The 15,592-nt window shown below is 45.2% G+C and overlaps 1 protein-coding gene across 1 annotated transcript in view; it reads right to left on the reverse strand.

Moving 5' to 3' along the window:
• The window catches only part of PRKCH (protein kinase C eta), a gene marked incomplete at its 5' end in the record, with an annotated part of 115,743 nt that overhangs the window by 85,704 nt on the left and 14,447 nt on the right, over positions 1-15,592 (reverse strand). Inside the window, one exon of the mRNA XM_017738792.1 lies at positions 3,017-3,080. Within this exon, the coding sequence (XP_017594281.1) occupies positions 3,017-3,080 (64 nt within the window). The remainder of the gene's footprint in view (positions 1-3,016; positions 3,081-15,592) is intronic.

A 15,592-nucleotide genomic window follows, 5' to 3' on the forward strand; every position in this document is an offset into this window, starting at 1 on the left:
ACAAGCAGGTCTGAATTCATGTCACCAGCTGAGCAACACCCTCTGGGGCACCCCAAGAGTAGTACAGATTTTAGAGAGCAATAAAGCAGATTTTTTCCCTTTAAAGAAGGCCTGCAAGAGTTGAGATCCTGTGGATTATCTCAAAGATCTGGGCACACACACAGGATCACACGGAAGGAGGGAAGCAGGACTCTCTGGGTTCTGTCAAACCACAGCTCTTGCAGTCCCCAGGGCTGGGCAGAGCTTGGTGTGGCCCCACACACTGCACCCTGCTCCTGTTCCCAGCTCCTCAGCTGACAATGTGCCTCACATCCACGGATGGGGCACATCCACAGCAAAAACACACCTCAGAGAAGGCACATTCATTATTTTTAAGGGAGCAGAGGCAAGGAGACACAAACAGAGACAGAGAGAGGTAAGAAATGCTAAAGACACCCTTGGGGGGAAAAAAATCATATTTATTTCCAGAGTAAAAAGAATAAGGAAGTTTTTAAAAGGAATCATAATTTTGATGACTTGAAAAAAAATCCTATTATCAGGCAGGGTGAAATAAAGAAAACCCAGAAAAGAGTAAATAAATTCATTTGAGAAGGGGCAGGAAATCAATCCCTAAGCAATGCCTGAAGTCTAGCAGGCAGAAGTTAGTCCTCACCTTCTTTATAAAACAGCCTGGACTGAAACAGCTCTTGGGCCAGTGAGGGAGTTGGCTGGGGAAGATGCTTCCCTCCACCCCAGCTGGGTGCCAGGGCCACCAGGACCTAAGGATGTGTCACCCTTGGGGAGCTCAGGACTTGGACTTGGCTGATCCTTGTGGATCCCTTCTAACTCAGAGCATTCTGTGATTTCTGTGAGAGGTAATCTCCTCCCAAGGTAAAGAGATTTTCATTTTAATTTTGTACTGGTTGCTTTACATAGGAAATGTCAGCTGAATGAGGGGAGTTAATATAATCAGATACAGCTTAGCCAGCAAGTATATCCAAGCAGAGAAAATAAAGAGAGGCAGGTATAATTTCTCTAGACCTCCCTCACTTCCTATTGCTCTGTTGCTTTCTTTTTCTGAAAAACTACATGTATTTTTAACACATCACACAGGTAGGTCTCCCTGCCTCAGAACAGCAGGGTAGCACTGATGGACACAAGAGCCATACAGGAACCTGCAAAGAACTGACCTCTTCCCGGCTGTATGTTTCCTATAGTGCCCTCACATCCTCATCAGTCCTCAAATGCCTCTGGCAGACTCACAGGAGTGACACCCTGCTCCCCCATCCCTGCTGTAGGTGAGCAGAACCGAATTTCCATTTTGGTCAGAAGAGCTTTCAATCAAACCAAAAACCCCCCACTCCTAAAAGTAAAGTCCAAGCACCACCAGCACTGCCTATTTTGGGTAAGCAGTTGAAGACAACGAAACAGGACAGTCTCAGGTGGGCCTAAAAACCCAGCCTTTACTGTTTGGTTGGAGTTTTTCGGGTTTTGCTAGTTTTTCTTCTTCCCCCTCCTATTTCCTCCCTCTCTTTACCCACTTTTTGGACTTTTACTTTACTGGAGGTAGACAACGGTGCCTGAGACCCCGTGAATTTGGCTATTCCCATAAACAAAACAACTAGCTAGGCATAAAAAGTCACAGGGAGCAGGGAGGATGCAGCAGTTGCTGCCCTCCAGATCAGAGGAACAAGTAGGAAGCCGCTTTTTGAGCTTTCAAGCGGTGAATTATTCTCAGACTTCTTTCCAAAAAAAACTTTAAAATTTCAAATACAATTCTGATCCTCCACATTTTCAGCAAATAAACACGATGTTATGAGTGAGAGCTCACTATTTATAAGAAGGAAACCCCTTCCTCATGAATGCCTCTTTTACCCAATGACTGGGAAGAGTCAGCATCGGTAATCAGGCTTGCCCTGAATTAGGACTTTTCTTGGAAACTCTAAATGTGACCATACATGGGAATGACCAGACAAGAAAAAACCCAAGAGCCATCTTTGATCTTCCTGCTCTGTAAGCCTACACATCCTCAAGAACAACAGAGGAAAGAAAAGTGAATTATTTCCAACATTTCCCATTTCCCTCAGAAAGCAGTAGCTATACAAACATCTGAGTTCTTCATTTCTCATCTCTGAGACCTTGTTAGCAGCATGCTCAGCCACCAGCACAGATCTGAAACACACTCTGGATTTATGCTCATGCCCACCATCCCTGCTCAACCCTGCTTTAAATAGCCAAGCATGACACTCTTGCACGTGGATACAAACTGGGATGTAAGTCAGTAAAAGCCCTCCAGTTTCTTCTCTTTCCATCAGTGCCTCTGTCATAGGCAATTAAAGGCAATTTCTAACGTCCTTTTCACCCCTGCAAGAAACTTCTCCAGGCCTCCCCAGCACACCCTGCCACTCTCCCTGCTCTCTAGTTACAAATACAAAGATTTCCCGGGTTGCTCACATCCACACTCACATCCACGCTCATAACTGGTATGACAATAACCAACAGGGAAATCAAAACCATCACACTATAAAATACAGTTACCAAAAAAAAAGCTGCCCAGATACTTTTTTGGGGCAGCTGTCACACTAAAAATTTGCAAGTTTCCTGTGCAAAGTGAGCCTGGGAAACAGAAATCCTCGTGAAGTAGATGGGAACCATTACGGAATAAAAATCATCCAGATGTTTTAAACACGTTCTATTTTAAATATGCTCCACTTTCTCCTCAGCTTGCCCTTCAAAAGGCACCCAGGTGAAAAGCACAAGTGACAAAACCAATCTGTCTGAAGGACATCTTCAGGGAAATAAATGAGAGAGAGCATGAACCGGCTCCCCAGGTCTGAGATCAGAGCAGAGAGCACACACAGCTCCAGCTGTCACCAACAGCCCCTTGCAGACCTCCCCCATCACTCAAGAAATCTCAGGCACACCACAGCATGGGGCCCCTGAAGAATCCAAACGTCTGCACCGCTCTGGAACTGATGGCAGGAACACAGACCAGAGTCCAGCTCTGAATGGAAACAAGCCAAAGTAACTCCCTTACCTTCTGTGAAGCTTCCTGTCAGAGTTATGACAACAAACACTTTGCCTTCTGGCTCCAAATCCACCTGAAAGAAAGGAAAGGAAATGTTAGAAGATTGGTTTTTTTGAGGTAGAAATTCTTCTCGGGATTTTGCCTGACTAATCCTGCCAACATTTGATAATATTTGAACCTGTATGTATGCTCATGCACACCTTTAATTTTAAAAAAAAAAAAAAAAAAAAAAAAAAAAAAAAAAAAAAAAAAAAATCAAGCATCCAGTGCCCAAATTGCTCAGCATTCAGAACTCCATAAAAAATAAGAAACTTGATTTATTCTTTTTCCTAGAAGTGCTGAACAATCTCAACCTTGCTAGAGGAAACAGAAGTATATAAAAAAAAATATATACAGTTAATAGTGTTCCAATTTGTGAGATAAATGAAGCAGGACTAACACTAAATTCTCTGAAAAGATCAATGTGCATCTGTTTCGAGAATTATATGGATATTTCCTCCCTATTATATTTTATCTCAGTGAAATTGTTTCAGTCTCTCAAAATACCATCAGTGCTGAGGCAAATGCTGATTTCTTATATAAATCACCTTTTGGCCTTAAACCACAGGAAATAGAAAACTCTCAGTGCTGTTACCTAAGGACTTCTTCTCGTTTAATCTAAATTAGATAGAGATAGAAATACAGAACATAATTTTAGGGATCAGAGATTCAATCCCAGTGTCAGTCAGCCTGTCCTTGAAAGAAAGCATTTATTTTTTTGGTGAGTAGATTTTTTGAGATACATTTTTAATAAAGGTCTTACTTTTAGTATTTTTTATTTACCAGCTAAAATGACAGCTAAGGATTCGTGAAGTTTGAGTCAGGCTGTCACACAGAAACCTCAGTTAGAAAACAAAAACAAAGAAAGAAATAACAAGGCACCCCCTCAGCTGTTCCCACAGATTTCAAGGTTAAAATTAGCAAAGAGGAGCTTCACACCTCGTGGGTATTGATCACCTGTGCAGAACGGGAATTTTGAAAATGGAGCTCCCTGGGGGAATGAATAAAGATTGCTCATCCAAACCCTCTCTGCTCCTCCTGTACAACCACAGGACGACGAGCTCAGGCTGCCCCCTTCTTCAGGGGTAACACACGGTGTGCCCTGTCAGCCCTTTGATTCTTCTCCAGTGTAAGACACAGCACATCACTGGAATAAACACCCAACCTTCAACCTGAGCTCCCAGAGCAAGGGCTGCAGACCACCCCTGACCCAGACATTCGCTCGTGGTTTCCAAAAAACACTGCTGCCACCAACCAACCAGTCCTTTTAAGGCAGTAACATTAAGACACTGGAAAAACAGAAAGGTGAACCCTAAAGAGGAGCCAAACAGCCAAGCTGCAAACGGAGGTGAAGCACCTGCACAGCTGAAGGTGGGAGGACGTATCTGAGCTGGGCTGACTCTGCAGGGTTAAGGTACAGCAGCACTTTCTGCTGGCACCTCCACTCCCAGGAATGCTGACACAGCCCAGAAAAAACAGCCTTCTGGGGTAAGTGAAGGGGAAGCACAGCCAGCCATGCATTTCCCTAGCCCACAGTTTGTTGCAGAAGTAGAGAAACTGTTATTTAAACTGCTGGGAACTTGTTAGGATGAGCAGAAGAAATATTTTCAGGAACAAGAATGAGCACCCATCTCATTCACACAGCTCCAGCTACAGTTCCGAGGTGCCACGCACACACTCTTATCAGTGGGACACACAACAGAGATGCTACAACTGCTTGGGAAAATCCTACTAAAATGCTGACTTTATGGACACTATACTCTCCACAAAAAAATAAAAATTAAAAAAAAATTAGAATCAGTCTCACAGAAAAATTTAAAGCAAATATTTAGCTTTGACTCAATATTAATTTTTGTGCTTGTTTGCACTGCATATTACACTGGTTTTAGGAAACTGTGTTTGAACAGCCCTCTGTCTCCATTAATACTGAAGACATTCCCCAAAAAGATTTCAACTCCAGCAATATCATGCATCATTTTTGCCTAAATTTCAGTTCCCTGGAGAGATGTGCAACTTTGTAAGGAGATGGTTCTTTCCAAAATATATAATAACATGTAATAACATATAATTACGCAAATTGATTTATGGGATACCAAGAATTCAGGTTTTATGGAAAAATCCTTACTTACTTAGGTTTCCAAAATCATTCTTCAGTGCTTATCATTTTCCTGCCAGTCTCCATACAGGGTACATCAGACTCCCGCTTCCACAGTGACAAAGAGGATCCTTCCTCCCTTCTTCTGACACACACGGTATCTCTGGTGGGATGTGGAATAAACCCTGTACTCCTTGTTCAGTCTTAAAAGCAAAGGCTTGTCAGAACTCAAGCAGCTGGGCTGAGCCAGGGGATCCAACAAAAGCATCACCCACCTTCGACACAGGGCACAGACAAAAACTGGCCCAAAGTGCTGACAGACCTTGCTCCTCATCTCTGCAAACAGGATTCCTCTGCCCCTGGCACAGCACAGTCCTCTGCCCCTAGCAGTCTTACAAAACAGAAACAAAACAGTTCAGAAAGCAATAGCAGGAGATTTATGGGAGTTATAAAACAATCTCTCTCCCCTCCAGACTCCAAGATTAAAGACCAGTCAAATCCCCTACACCTACTAAGCAGCTATGCTCATGTTGTACCACAGTCCAAGAGCACTCAGCCAAGAGGACTTGAGCTACACTCAAGATCTTCTCACAGAACACGTAAGGAGGATCTAATTAAAAATTACAGCTGAAAGGCTCCAAAATGAGCCTGAAGCCCCAGCATGCCAGGAGCTGCTGCAACTTTGGCACAGCAGCACTGCTGGCTGCAGGACCAAAGGGGAACTCTTGTCCTAGACAAGAGTTTAAACCAGACAGTCTTAAGAGTCTCTCTAGTCTTAAATTGATAGCAACAACATCAACAAATGATAATGAAATTAAGTAGTAACAGACCACAGGGAAAAGTCTGGCTTTTGGACTTGCTGGGATCTCCTTTAAGGATGAATTTGACCAGCTAGGTAGCAGCCAACACAGTACCTGAGATAACTCTTAGACACGTGGAACGTGCCTGAAACAGAAAACAACGCCTGACCTAAAAAACTGAAAGGAAAATGTCTGACCACAGACCTGAGCTGGCCTCAGAAACATCAGCAGCTCCCTGAGAGCAGCTCCTGCCTGCCAGGACGTGCTTCCCACCATGACACAGACACCCTGAGCCACAGCCACACCGCCGGAGTGGCCTCGTGCTGGCAGCAGCTGACGCCTGGGAGCTGCTCACACTTGCTGGACCCGTGGTACCAGGGCAGCCCCACGTGCTGAGCTGGGTGTGAACAGCAAGCACCTCGCTCGGGCCCCCAGGGTGAGCTCAGCCAGCCCTGCAGCACAGCCCCTTCGTGCTCCTGCCCCTGCTTCACACGCTCAGCACCCACCTTCACACCTTCAGCACTGGCTGCACCCTTGCAGCGCAGCCACAGAAACAGCACACGCTTCGGGACGGCTCTACCGACCCAGCAACTGCAGCCAGAGCTGGGAAAGCAGAAATTGCCCAGAACCATCTGAAAGCAGACACCCACAGATCAGGAGTTTGGTACCCTACTGCGTCCCCAAAAGGAGAAATTCCTGATGTAAGCCCTCCTTCAATCTTTCCAGTCACCAAAGCACTCCCATCACCCGCACCTACTTTCACAGACGGAGAGGGCTTCTCACCGTGTTCTGTCACTTACTAAGAACTGAGCACTTCAAAAGGAAGCAGCTGCCAAAGGACTGGCCCTCCAGCCACGGAAGGGATAACCCTACCTGGGCTGGCAGCCCAGGCCCTGACTCCACAATGGCACAGCTCCAGCGATGCCAGTACCTCCCAGCACCAGCAAACACCCTCGGGACCCAGCCTCCTAACAGCAGTGTGGGTGTAACACAAGTACCGTGCAGACGCCAAGTTTTGCTCCTCACTTCTTTTCTGGTTTTTTATTTCCCAGCACTGATTGTGGCTGCTTAAAGGCAAAATCCCTACACTTTTGCAGAGAAGCAGGGTTTTGCAGTATTAATGTTGACAGAGTTATTAAAGTCCAAAATAGACCATGAAATCAGTTTGGGTCAACAATGCAGCTGATGTTCTTTCTTAAAGAAAGCAGAAGAGGCTCACAGAAACTCAACAGCCTGAGGGCAGCACAGATGATGCTCAGGGAGAACTCCTACACCACAATATACGAGATAAGTGATACAGGAATCTAACCATCCATATGTATTTGACACAATCATCAAAGAGTAATACATACAGAGAAAAGTTTCCTACTGCCAAGATCTATCTGGCATGGGATAACTTATTTTAGGGAATCACAGCCTTATGCCTGGAAGGTTTAGTAACAAAGCCAAAGAAAAGTCCCGTTGTATTGGGAGAAGCAAAGGAGAAGTATGAAATTCTATGCGTGCCTGGTATCGTGAATGCTGTGAGGTGCAGTGATCTCAATAAATCAAACTAAACTGGTGGCGAGCAGCATCACACCACTGGCAGGTAGACCTGTGAACAATCATCACCCTCCCCTCCCTCCAGTGCTTTCACCCACAGCCCGGTCCCCCAGGGAAGAACCAGGAGGAAAAACATAGACTTTCTGGCTGGTTTAGAGGTAACTTGGCCAAGTTTTAGCTCACTGGGAGAGGAAAGTGTGCTTATCAGTGTAGTAAATCCTTTAGTCACCCTCAAAGAAATGAAGGCAGCACGTTTGTCCACAGCACAAGGGGTGGAAAAGATCAACTGCTGGAGCTCAGCTGTCTCTGTGAGAACAGCACAGGATTTTGGCCCAGAGCTAAGCACACACTTTAACTTCTGCTGAGCCCCACGGCCGTACTCGGGAAAACAAGCACTGGAGGATTTTGGAAAGCGAGCTGGAAACGGGCAGGTAAGGATGATGAGTTCAGCCACGGCTTCATTACATTTCCACTGCGAGGCACAAGCCCGTGCCAGGACAGTGTGCTGGGAGTTAGGAACTCCACTGCTAACCCAAACCACTCACATGGTGCCCCATGCCTGAACTTGCTGGGATCGTGCTGCTCCACGTGACTTCAAAGGCAGCTACCAGGGACTGGTTTCCCACAAGGAGGGGCCCCAGTCAACCACCTCACACACCTTCCCCAGAAAAGGGCTGTACTCACATCGTTCCCAACAACAGGGCAAGTGTTATTTACTCCCCTTCTCTGCATTACAAAAAATAAGCCAGTTCAGGAGCGGAACAGATGCAGGGAGACCAAAACAGGGCTCCTTAATCACATCCCTTCACACATATAATAAAAACTGGTCGTGCGTGATTCATCAATGGAAGAGGTTTGGAAAACAAATTCAGAAGGAGGGTAATCTCTCAGGCAACATATCAACACCCAGCTGAAGCATCCACTGAACTCGAAGAGCAGGTAGAGTGAGTTGGCCTCCGAGAGAGCCCGGCCTGCCCCTGGGAAAGGATGGGAAGAGGCAGATCCAAAGGGTGCCTGCCTGCAAGTCGCTCACTCTCCAAAGTGGAGATGAGGTATAGATAAGGTGGGCCTCCAGGATGAAAAGACATCTTCAACACAGCACCTGGCATGAGCATTAAATCTCACAAACACAAGTTTACAAGATTTTTTTCTTTTTTTTTCCCCTCCCATCCCCACAACAGATAATCCAGTCTGGGAAGTCTGATCTGAGGTACATCAGAATCAGTGGGAATCTTTTTATTGTGTTTGGATCAGACACAAAAGATGACTGGGTTTACCCTGGAGCCTAGAACATCCTTTCTCCCATTGCTGCCCCATCCTTCCTTCCCCACAGGCACAATCCATAAGCATCCCAGAAGAACAGCCTTTTTCTAAGGCATGTCAATGCTGACATGGCTTCAAAAACAGAACAGGCCAGACGCTTGCAGTGAGTAAAGCAAATATAAAAGCTACCTAGGGACTTCATTTGCTTAATTAAACAAGTAGCTATATCTTTTGACTTCCTACATAATTTTTAATTTTAATTAACGGAACTGCATATGTAATCAGTCATTCGTAGAGGCAATTCCCAAGGCTCTGTTCAGTCGAAAGAGCTGAAAGTCTGGGTTAGGCTAAAGCTGGTTTTTCACATGCCTCTAGTTATTTCTTGTCATCTTTCTTGTTTAAGCTCTTACCAGATCATGCTTATGGAATGTCAGATCTTTCTGCATTTTAATAAGGTAGCACCTCCTTGGACAGGTCAAATGGCAATTTTCTCAGCCAAACACACGGTGTCTGGATTAATCAGTCCCTCTCATACTTTTCGAGGCTGACACGCACCTGTCAGTCAAGTCAGACACCTTTGAAAATCCTCAGGGCTGTCTAGTACAAAGGGGATTTTGCATTTCCAGACCAACAGACTGAAGTGCTTTTCCTGCAAATGCACAGCGTGCACTTTTTAAGATTCAAATTAGGGTGCCGAAAAAAAAAAAAGCAAACACACACACAACAGGGTAGCAAGTATCTTCTTATTCCTGCAAAGGCTGGCAAGTGCTCAGGGCAGTAATTCCCACCGCAGGTGCCAGGGGCAGACATGGACAGCACTGGGAAAAGGCTGCCAATCCCACCTGCAATCACCAGGTCCACATACCCTGAGTGCTGAAGCCCTTGCAGCTCACCTGAACACAAGTTTAACACTCTGCAGCTAAACTCACACATGGGTGGAAAGTCAGTCCCTCTCAAAACTCCTATAACCAGTTATTCCAGCTATTACTGTAATATTGTCATTCTAATTTTTTGTTTCAGGACAGCTGCTTAAAATATTACTTTTGTTTTCGTTCAAGCTGCCTAATTACAAGCTGTGCACCAGCCATGAACAAGCATGCATAACTAATGACTCTTAGCCAATCCTGGACTCTTTCATCAATTTTAGTCTGGTTTCATCCAAGAGATTACCCACCTCTACAGGAGATTTGCTCAGGTAGGAATAGGATTTATTTATCCTGTGAAAATTCCTGACAAGAAAACTTGCTTTAAGAGCTACAAATAAAATATAGATAAAAAAGGAGATTTCAAATCTTAAAAAAACCCCCAAACCTTTCAAAAGCATGAGCCAGAGCCTGCTCCTAATGGTGTTACACCAATTTATATTGCTTTTGAGAAATCTCACCTCTAAAGCAATGAATAATTTAAAACTAATGGTTGCAGGCAGATGCTCTTTAGTATATTTGGAAAAAAATATTGGTGTTATAAAGTTAAAAAAAGAGAAACACAGACACGACTGGTTCAGGGACTATTATGTTTTCGTTCTCCTTACATTTTCAAATAAAAACAACAACAACTCTCCAGAGGGATTTTTTACCTTTTTTTCCCAAGCTACGTAGCAGGGGGAGGGGATCCAATTGCCTGTTTATAAATCCCACGGTACTGAAGTTCACTGAGGACAAGGCACTGATCCCAACAGTACCATCACTGAGTAAGGACCCACTCTTTTAGAAATTTAAGGGCAATTCAAAACAAAATGGGAGGACGTGGGAGAGTCTACGAATGCCATGCACACACTGGAGTCTGCAGCAGAGGAGTTTCCATCCACAGCCTCATACAAGTGTGGGGCTAGAAATGACTAGGCTGGAAAATGGACTGAGAAGAAAACACAAAGGATGACCAGACCCTCCCAGTGAGGACCCATTTTCTGAGGGCACAGAACATGCCAAGCACAGGATGACTCTGCAAGGAGCCACGAACAGCAAAGCTGCTGGAACCACCCCAAGTGATGGCACATGGTGGCCAGGGGAGACGCCAGGAAGAGAGAAGAGGCTGCTCTGAGCCTCCCTGAGCAGCCCCTGCAGAGAGAAGGGGCAGGACACCACATCTGCCCCCACAGTTCCCTCCCACAGCCCGTGTGAAACCAGAACCACGTGAGCAGGACGGATGCTGCCTTTCACTACCACAATAACCTTTAGCTCTGCTGAGCACAATTAAACCTCAATTATTCACCATATTTCTTTGTAAGGCCATACCAAGTACCACCATGTCCAGTCCGTCCCTGTATCTTCCTTCCAACTCCTCTTGCCTTCCTCCTACAGCTAGTTTTTTTTAATGGATGGGAAGGAAAATCACAGATTACTTTAATTTCCCAAAGGCAAATACTGACATCAATGCAGGACCACTAAATTAAAGGATGGCAAATGCAGGGCTTCATTTTCAGCTGTCTGAACACTTGATTACAGCAAATACACCCATGCTCACATTCAGTAGCTGCTATCAGGCTAACAGTCTTGCATAACCAATGTATGGAAATCTGCCTGCAAACACCTCTGTGTGCAACTGCAGGTAAAAGAGGCTGAAAGTGGGAAAGGGTCTCTGCTCTTGAGGGGACTTCAAAACTGTTGGGAGCTTTGACCAATAAACAAACAACAAAAATTCTCTATTTCCATGCAATGAACAGTAGCAACACACCAATGAATCTCAGTAACCAGTTACTACCAGCAAAACAAAAAATCTTTAAATAGCTGTAGAGCTGGAGTTGCAAAGAGATGATGCTGACAGCTCACGTTCTAGGTCTATCACCGAGCACACAATGCAGGGGTTGCCCTCTTCTATCTCCAAGATCCCGACATTATCAACAAGCATATTTTCTATCTCCTACATTAACTCAAAATAACTTGGCAGATAAGCCAGGAAATTGTGCCACTTTTTCTGTTTGCAGCAATAAAGAAATAAATTCATTGACTGGTGCCAAGTAGGCAAGTTGGTGGCACTTCCCACGTGGAAACGTTCCAAGGGCCACCACAATGAGGAGCTGAGCGGAACTTTCTCAAAGTAAAGCAGTGACACAGCTGAGCTTAGCACTGAGGCAGTGTCCACCAGGCGGGAAAGAGCAGTGAAAAAGCAAGCCCAGGTAGCCCATGCACCAGCCAGTGCACACCAGAGACCTGGGTTTGGCCCAGAGAGGAACAGAACAGGCACCAGGCAGAAATACAGAGGAGAAACAAAAAAGATTGGGCAGAGAAGCAACAACAGTTCTCTCAGTCTTGAGGAGTCTTCCAAGGCACAGCATTCACCTTCAGTTTTAATTAACCTCCCTAACAAATCTAGGCAGACTTTATGAATCATTTATGGCTTTACATTAAGTAGCACAGTCTGCACATGGTCTGAGGTTCTGTGTCCAGGGCACTCTTCTTGGTCGCCAAGGGACCACCACTGCACAGCTACAGCAAGACAGCACTTAGGTGTAACTTAGGGGGAATCCATTGGGTTGTACACTGTCAGGCAGAGCCCCCAATACCCTGTTCACAGATCCAACCCAAGGAACAGGGACCCCATAACCAGCTGCCACACTATGCAAAGACCCTGCAGCTGTCTCCCCACTACCTTGTTCACTCACTTACTTGTGCTGTTCTCCACTATTCAGTGCTAGGAAATATTTTCTTGTTATTCATAGGTTTTATTGCATAATCCTAAGCTTCTGAGAAATTATTCTCATTTGAGTCTCCATTAGGTGTGTCACTATTTTTAAAATATCTTCCTACTACATATAATTCATTTGGTGTACTGCTGCTTTTCCATTTTTGTTCAATAGCTCTCTCTTCTTTCTAAAACCAGGCCACAGCAGATGAGATCATGAACCATTAAAACCCATTAGTCCTCCAGATACAATCCATCAAATTTCTCAACACCTCAGGTAGAAAGGGGAAAGGTCACAACTTTTTCCTATTCCAACAACTTCTGTCAGATACCGAAGAGCCAAATACCATCCTTTTAACAACAGTTAAAAGTTAAGTCCTGGTGGTCCAGCAAAAGGCAAACTGATGGAAAAGTTCAGTTATTTATGATGCTTGATCACTAATAATGAGCACTGTAAAACTAAGAAAGAAGGATTCTGGAGGGAGATGTGATCAGCATCTCAATGCCTGCAGCTCGATGGCAGGAAGATGTGGTTGCACAGCACAGAGGCACAGATGCAAACCAACAGCTCTGCAGAGGGCTTAATTTACAGGCACCTTCCTTCTTCTTCCCTCCATTCGACACCAAGCATTGGAAAGATCTTTATTGATCTTTACTACACTGGGGACAGCTGGAACCCTGGAAAGTGGATGGTAGAAGTTTCAGGAAGGCCCACAGTGCTGGCTGTCATCCAGGCTGCCATCCTGGTGTCACATTCCTATGGTGGTGTTGCTGTGTCTCTCCTGAAGCCAATGCAACGGAGCTGCACACGACATCGTACACTCCAAACACATCCCACACATCTCCACCTTTCCAGCCAAAGACAGCAAAGCCCCTCTGGGTGCTGAGGAAATCTTACACCATCAGTTTTACAGACAAGGAAAGCAACAAATGGGGGTGGCAGGAGCAGAGGTAAAAACAGGGCTTGGGGTCTTCAAAAACCAGACCTAGCCCACTGCACGGCAGGCACACTGCTTGGAGAAGTACAAAGGGGACTCTGCAAAACCCACAAAAGCAACAGGTGCCTGACTCCACAGAAGTCCAGACATCAAGAAGAGTCAACTGCTCCAAAGCACCAGAACTCTCAGTCTTTCCGTGACTTTAAAGCCTTGAGCTAAGGGCACTGAGGGGCACACGACACCACCCCTGTCAGCATCACAGTGAATTAATTTATGTGCAGGATCAAGCTATCAGCAATATTTCTGGCAAAACCTAAGATTTCAAATGGCATGTCTTAGGGGCATGGCAGTCTTTGGAAGTACAGCTCCCAACACAGCTCACATCCCCATTTAAAGTCTTAACCACATTACTCATCCTTAGTGAGGATACAAATAGGAGAGATTAAATCCAGAAACTTTCAATCGTGGCATGGGCTGTAATACCACAGGGAAGCCTAAGCACCTCTGCTCTGATAACTCTTCCCAGATCTGGAATTAATTATTCACAGTGACTTCCTTCTTCCTCCTCTCACTTCCTCACCTGGCACTTTCTTAGCACTGAAACCATTAAGGACTAACATTTATACCCAGCTGGTTTAATCCACCACATCCCCTCTCCATGTTGCAAGATGATCTGCCCAATGATTTGAGCCAAAAGGATGAAGAGCAAACTACCAAATATGAGTGCCATCTCACAGGAGTGAACCTGCTTGGGACACAGGGAAAGATGAAAAGAAAGGTTTGAAAGTACTTTACCCCACATACTCCCTCTCCCATTCCCTGCCAACCACTTATGGGATTGCTCCACATCCCTGGTACACACATCCCAGAACACCCTGCAAAAGCAGTAGCAGTTTCTGTTCTGGCTGCAAAGCCAATGAGATGTTTCCAAAGGTACCAAAAAAAAAAAAAAAAAAAAAAGGAGTGCCAAGGCATGCACTCCCCCAGCATTCCTGAAGGTATGATACTTGCTCCTGGAGTCCAGATGTTCCTGCTCATGTCTCTGCTCCAATCCCCACGAGGTCCAGTGCTGAGAGCCACAATCAAGTCTTCAGGCAGCAAAAAGAATGTAGGTTGCAGCTGACAACACCCAGAAAGGACACGCCATTGCCAACATTTGCTTTGCCAAGTTAGATCATATCCTATTTGTAAAGTGGGTTTTGTTCATGGGTTTGGTTTTCTGTTTGGGGGTTTTTTTCGGTGAGGATGAAGGAAGAGTACAATCAAAATATTTCTGTGAAACAGCAGTTAGAAAAAAGGGTGCAGAGGTGAGGTTTTTCATGGGGAAGGACAGTGGGTTGGATATCAGTACCAAAAATAATTAGGAAAAAAAAAATTGTCCTGAAATCCTGAGGCCAAGCATTACAATGAGAGACAGACTGTCCAAGACCAAGCAATTTTTAGTCCCATCAAGTCTGTGATTACAGTTTTCCTCATCTACCTCATGAGAGAGATGATCTCACTACCCACTTGTGACCATACAGTCACAGCTGTGACTCCAGCAATCAAGCTGAGCCAGGAAGGAGCTGAACACCATTGGCCTCCAGCCTTCCCAAGCCACTGGATGGTGACGAGGTGCCGTGTCACTGGGATGTGCTGCTCAGCTGACCCAGCCACTTGCCTCCCTCTGAAGGACAGAAGGCTCTCCTGGGGTTTGTTACAACTGCAAGCTGACAGGCAGCTGTCACATATTTCCCCTTTTTAGTATTTCCTTTTCCCTTTCCAAAGTGTGGTTTTAAGATGAGGAACCAACGTGACCAAGATTTACCCTGGATTAAAAAACACCAGAGGGTGGAGACACCCAGAAAGGGAACGTAGAGGAAAAGGTCAGAACACGGCTGGAGTGGTTTTTCTCACAGGTCTATCGAAAACCTAACTTGGTGCTGACCACATTTCCCATTCAAAACTCAACAGCACCCACAAAGCTGCAGATAAACCTTCTTCTCTTCAAACAAAGCTTTTGCTGAGGATTGCCTCAAGCCCCAGCACACGGCAACCCCAGGTAAGCCAAGAGCAGGACAGGCTCACTTACAAAGCCAGTCAAATTTAGGACAACTGCTGTCATGTTCCCTCCTTGACAAATGTTTAGCTTCTTTGTGAATGGAAGGCCTGGCATTTTATCTGTGCCAGAGTGCTGCATGTGTTTTATATACAAACACACATGCTTTTAACTCCAGCACACTAATGTGTTTAAAGTATAAATTCCCTGCTGGAGAAAAGCACATCCCCATCTGGGTGGCACTGCTGG

This window comes from Corvus brachyrhynchos, unplaced genomic scaffold (assembly GCF_000691975.1).
Source record: "Corvus brachyrhynchos isolate BGI_N302 unplaced genomic scaffold, ASM69197v1 scaffold245, whole genome shotgun sequence".
NCBI lineage: Eukaryota > Metazoa > Chordata > Aves > Passeriformes > Corvidae > Corvus > Corvus brachyrhynchos.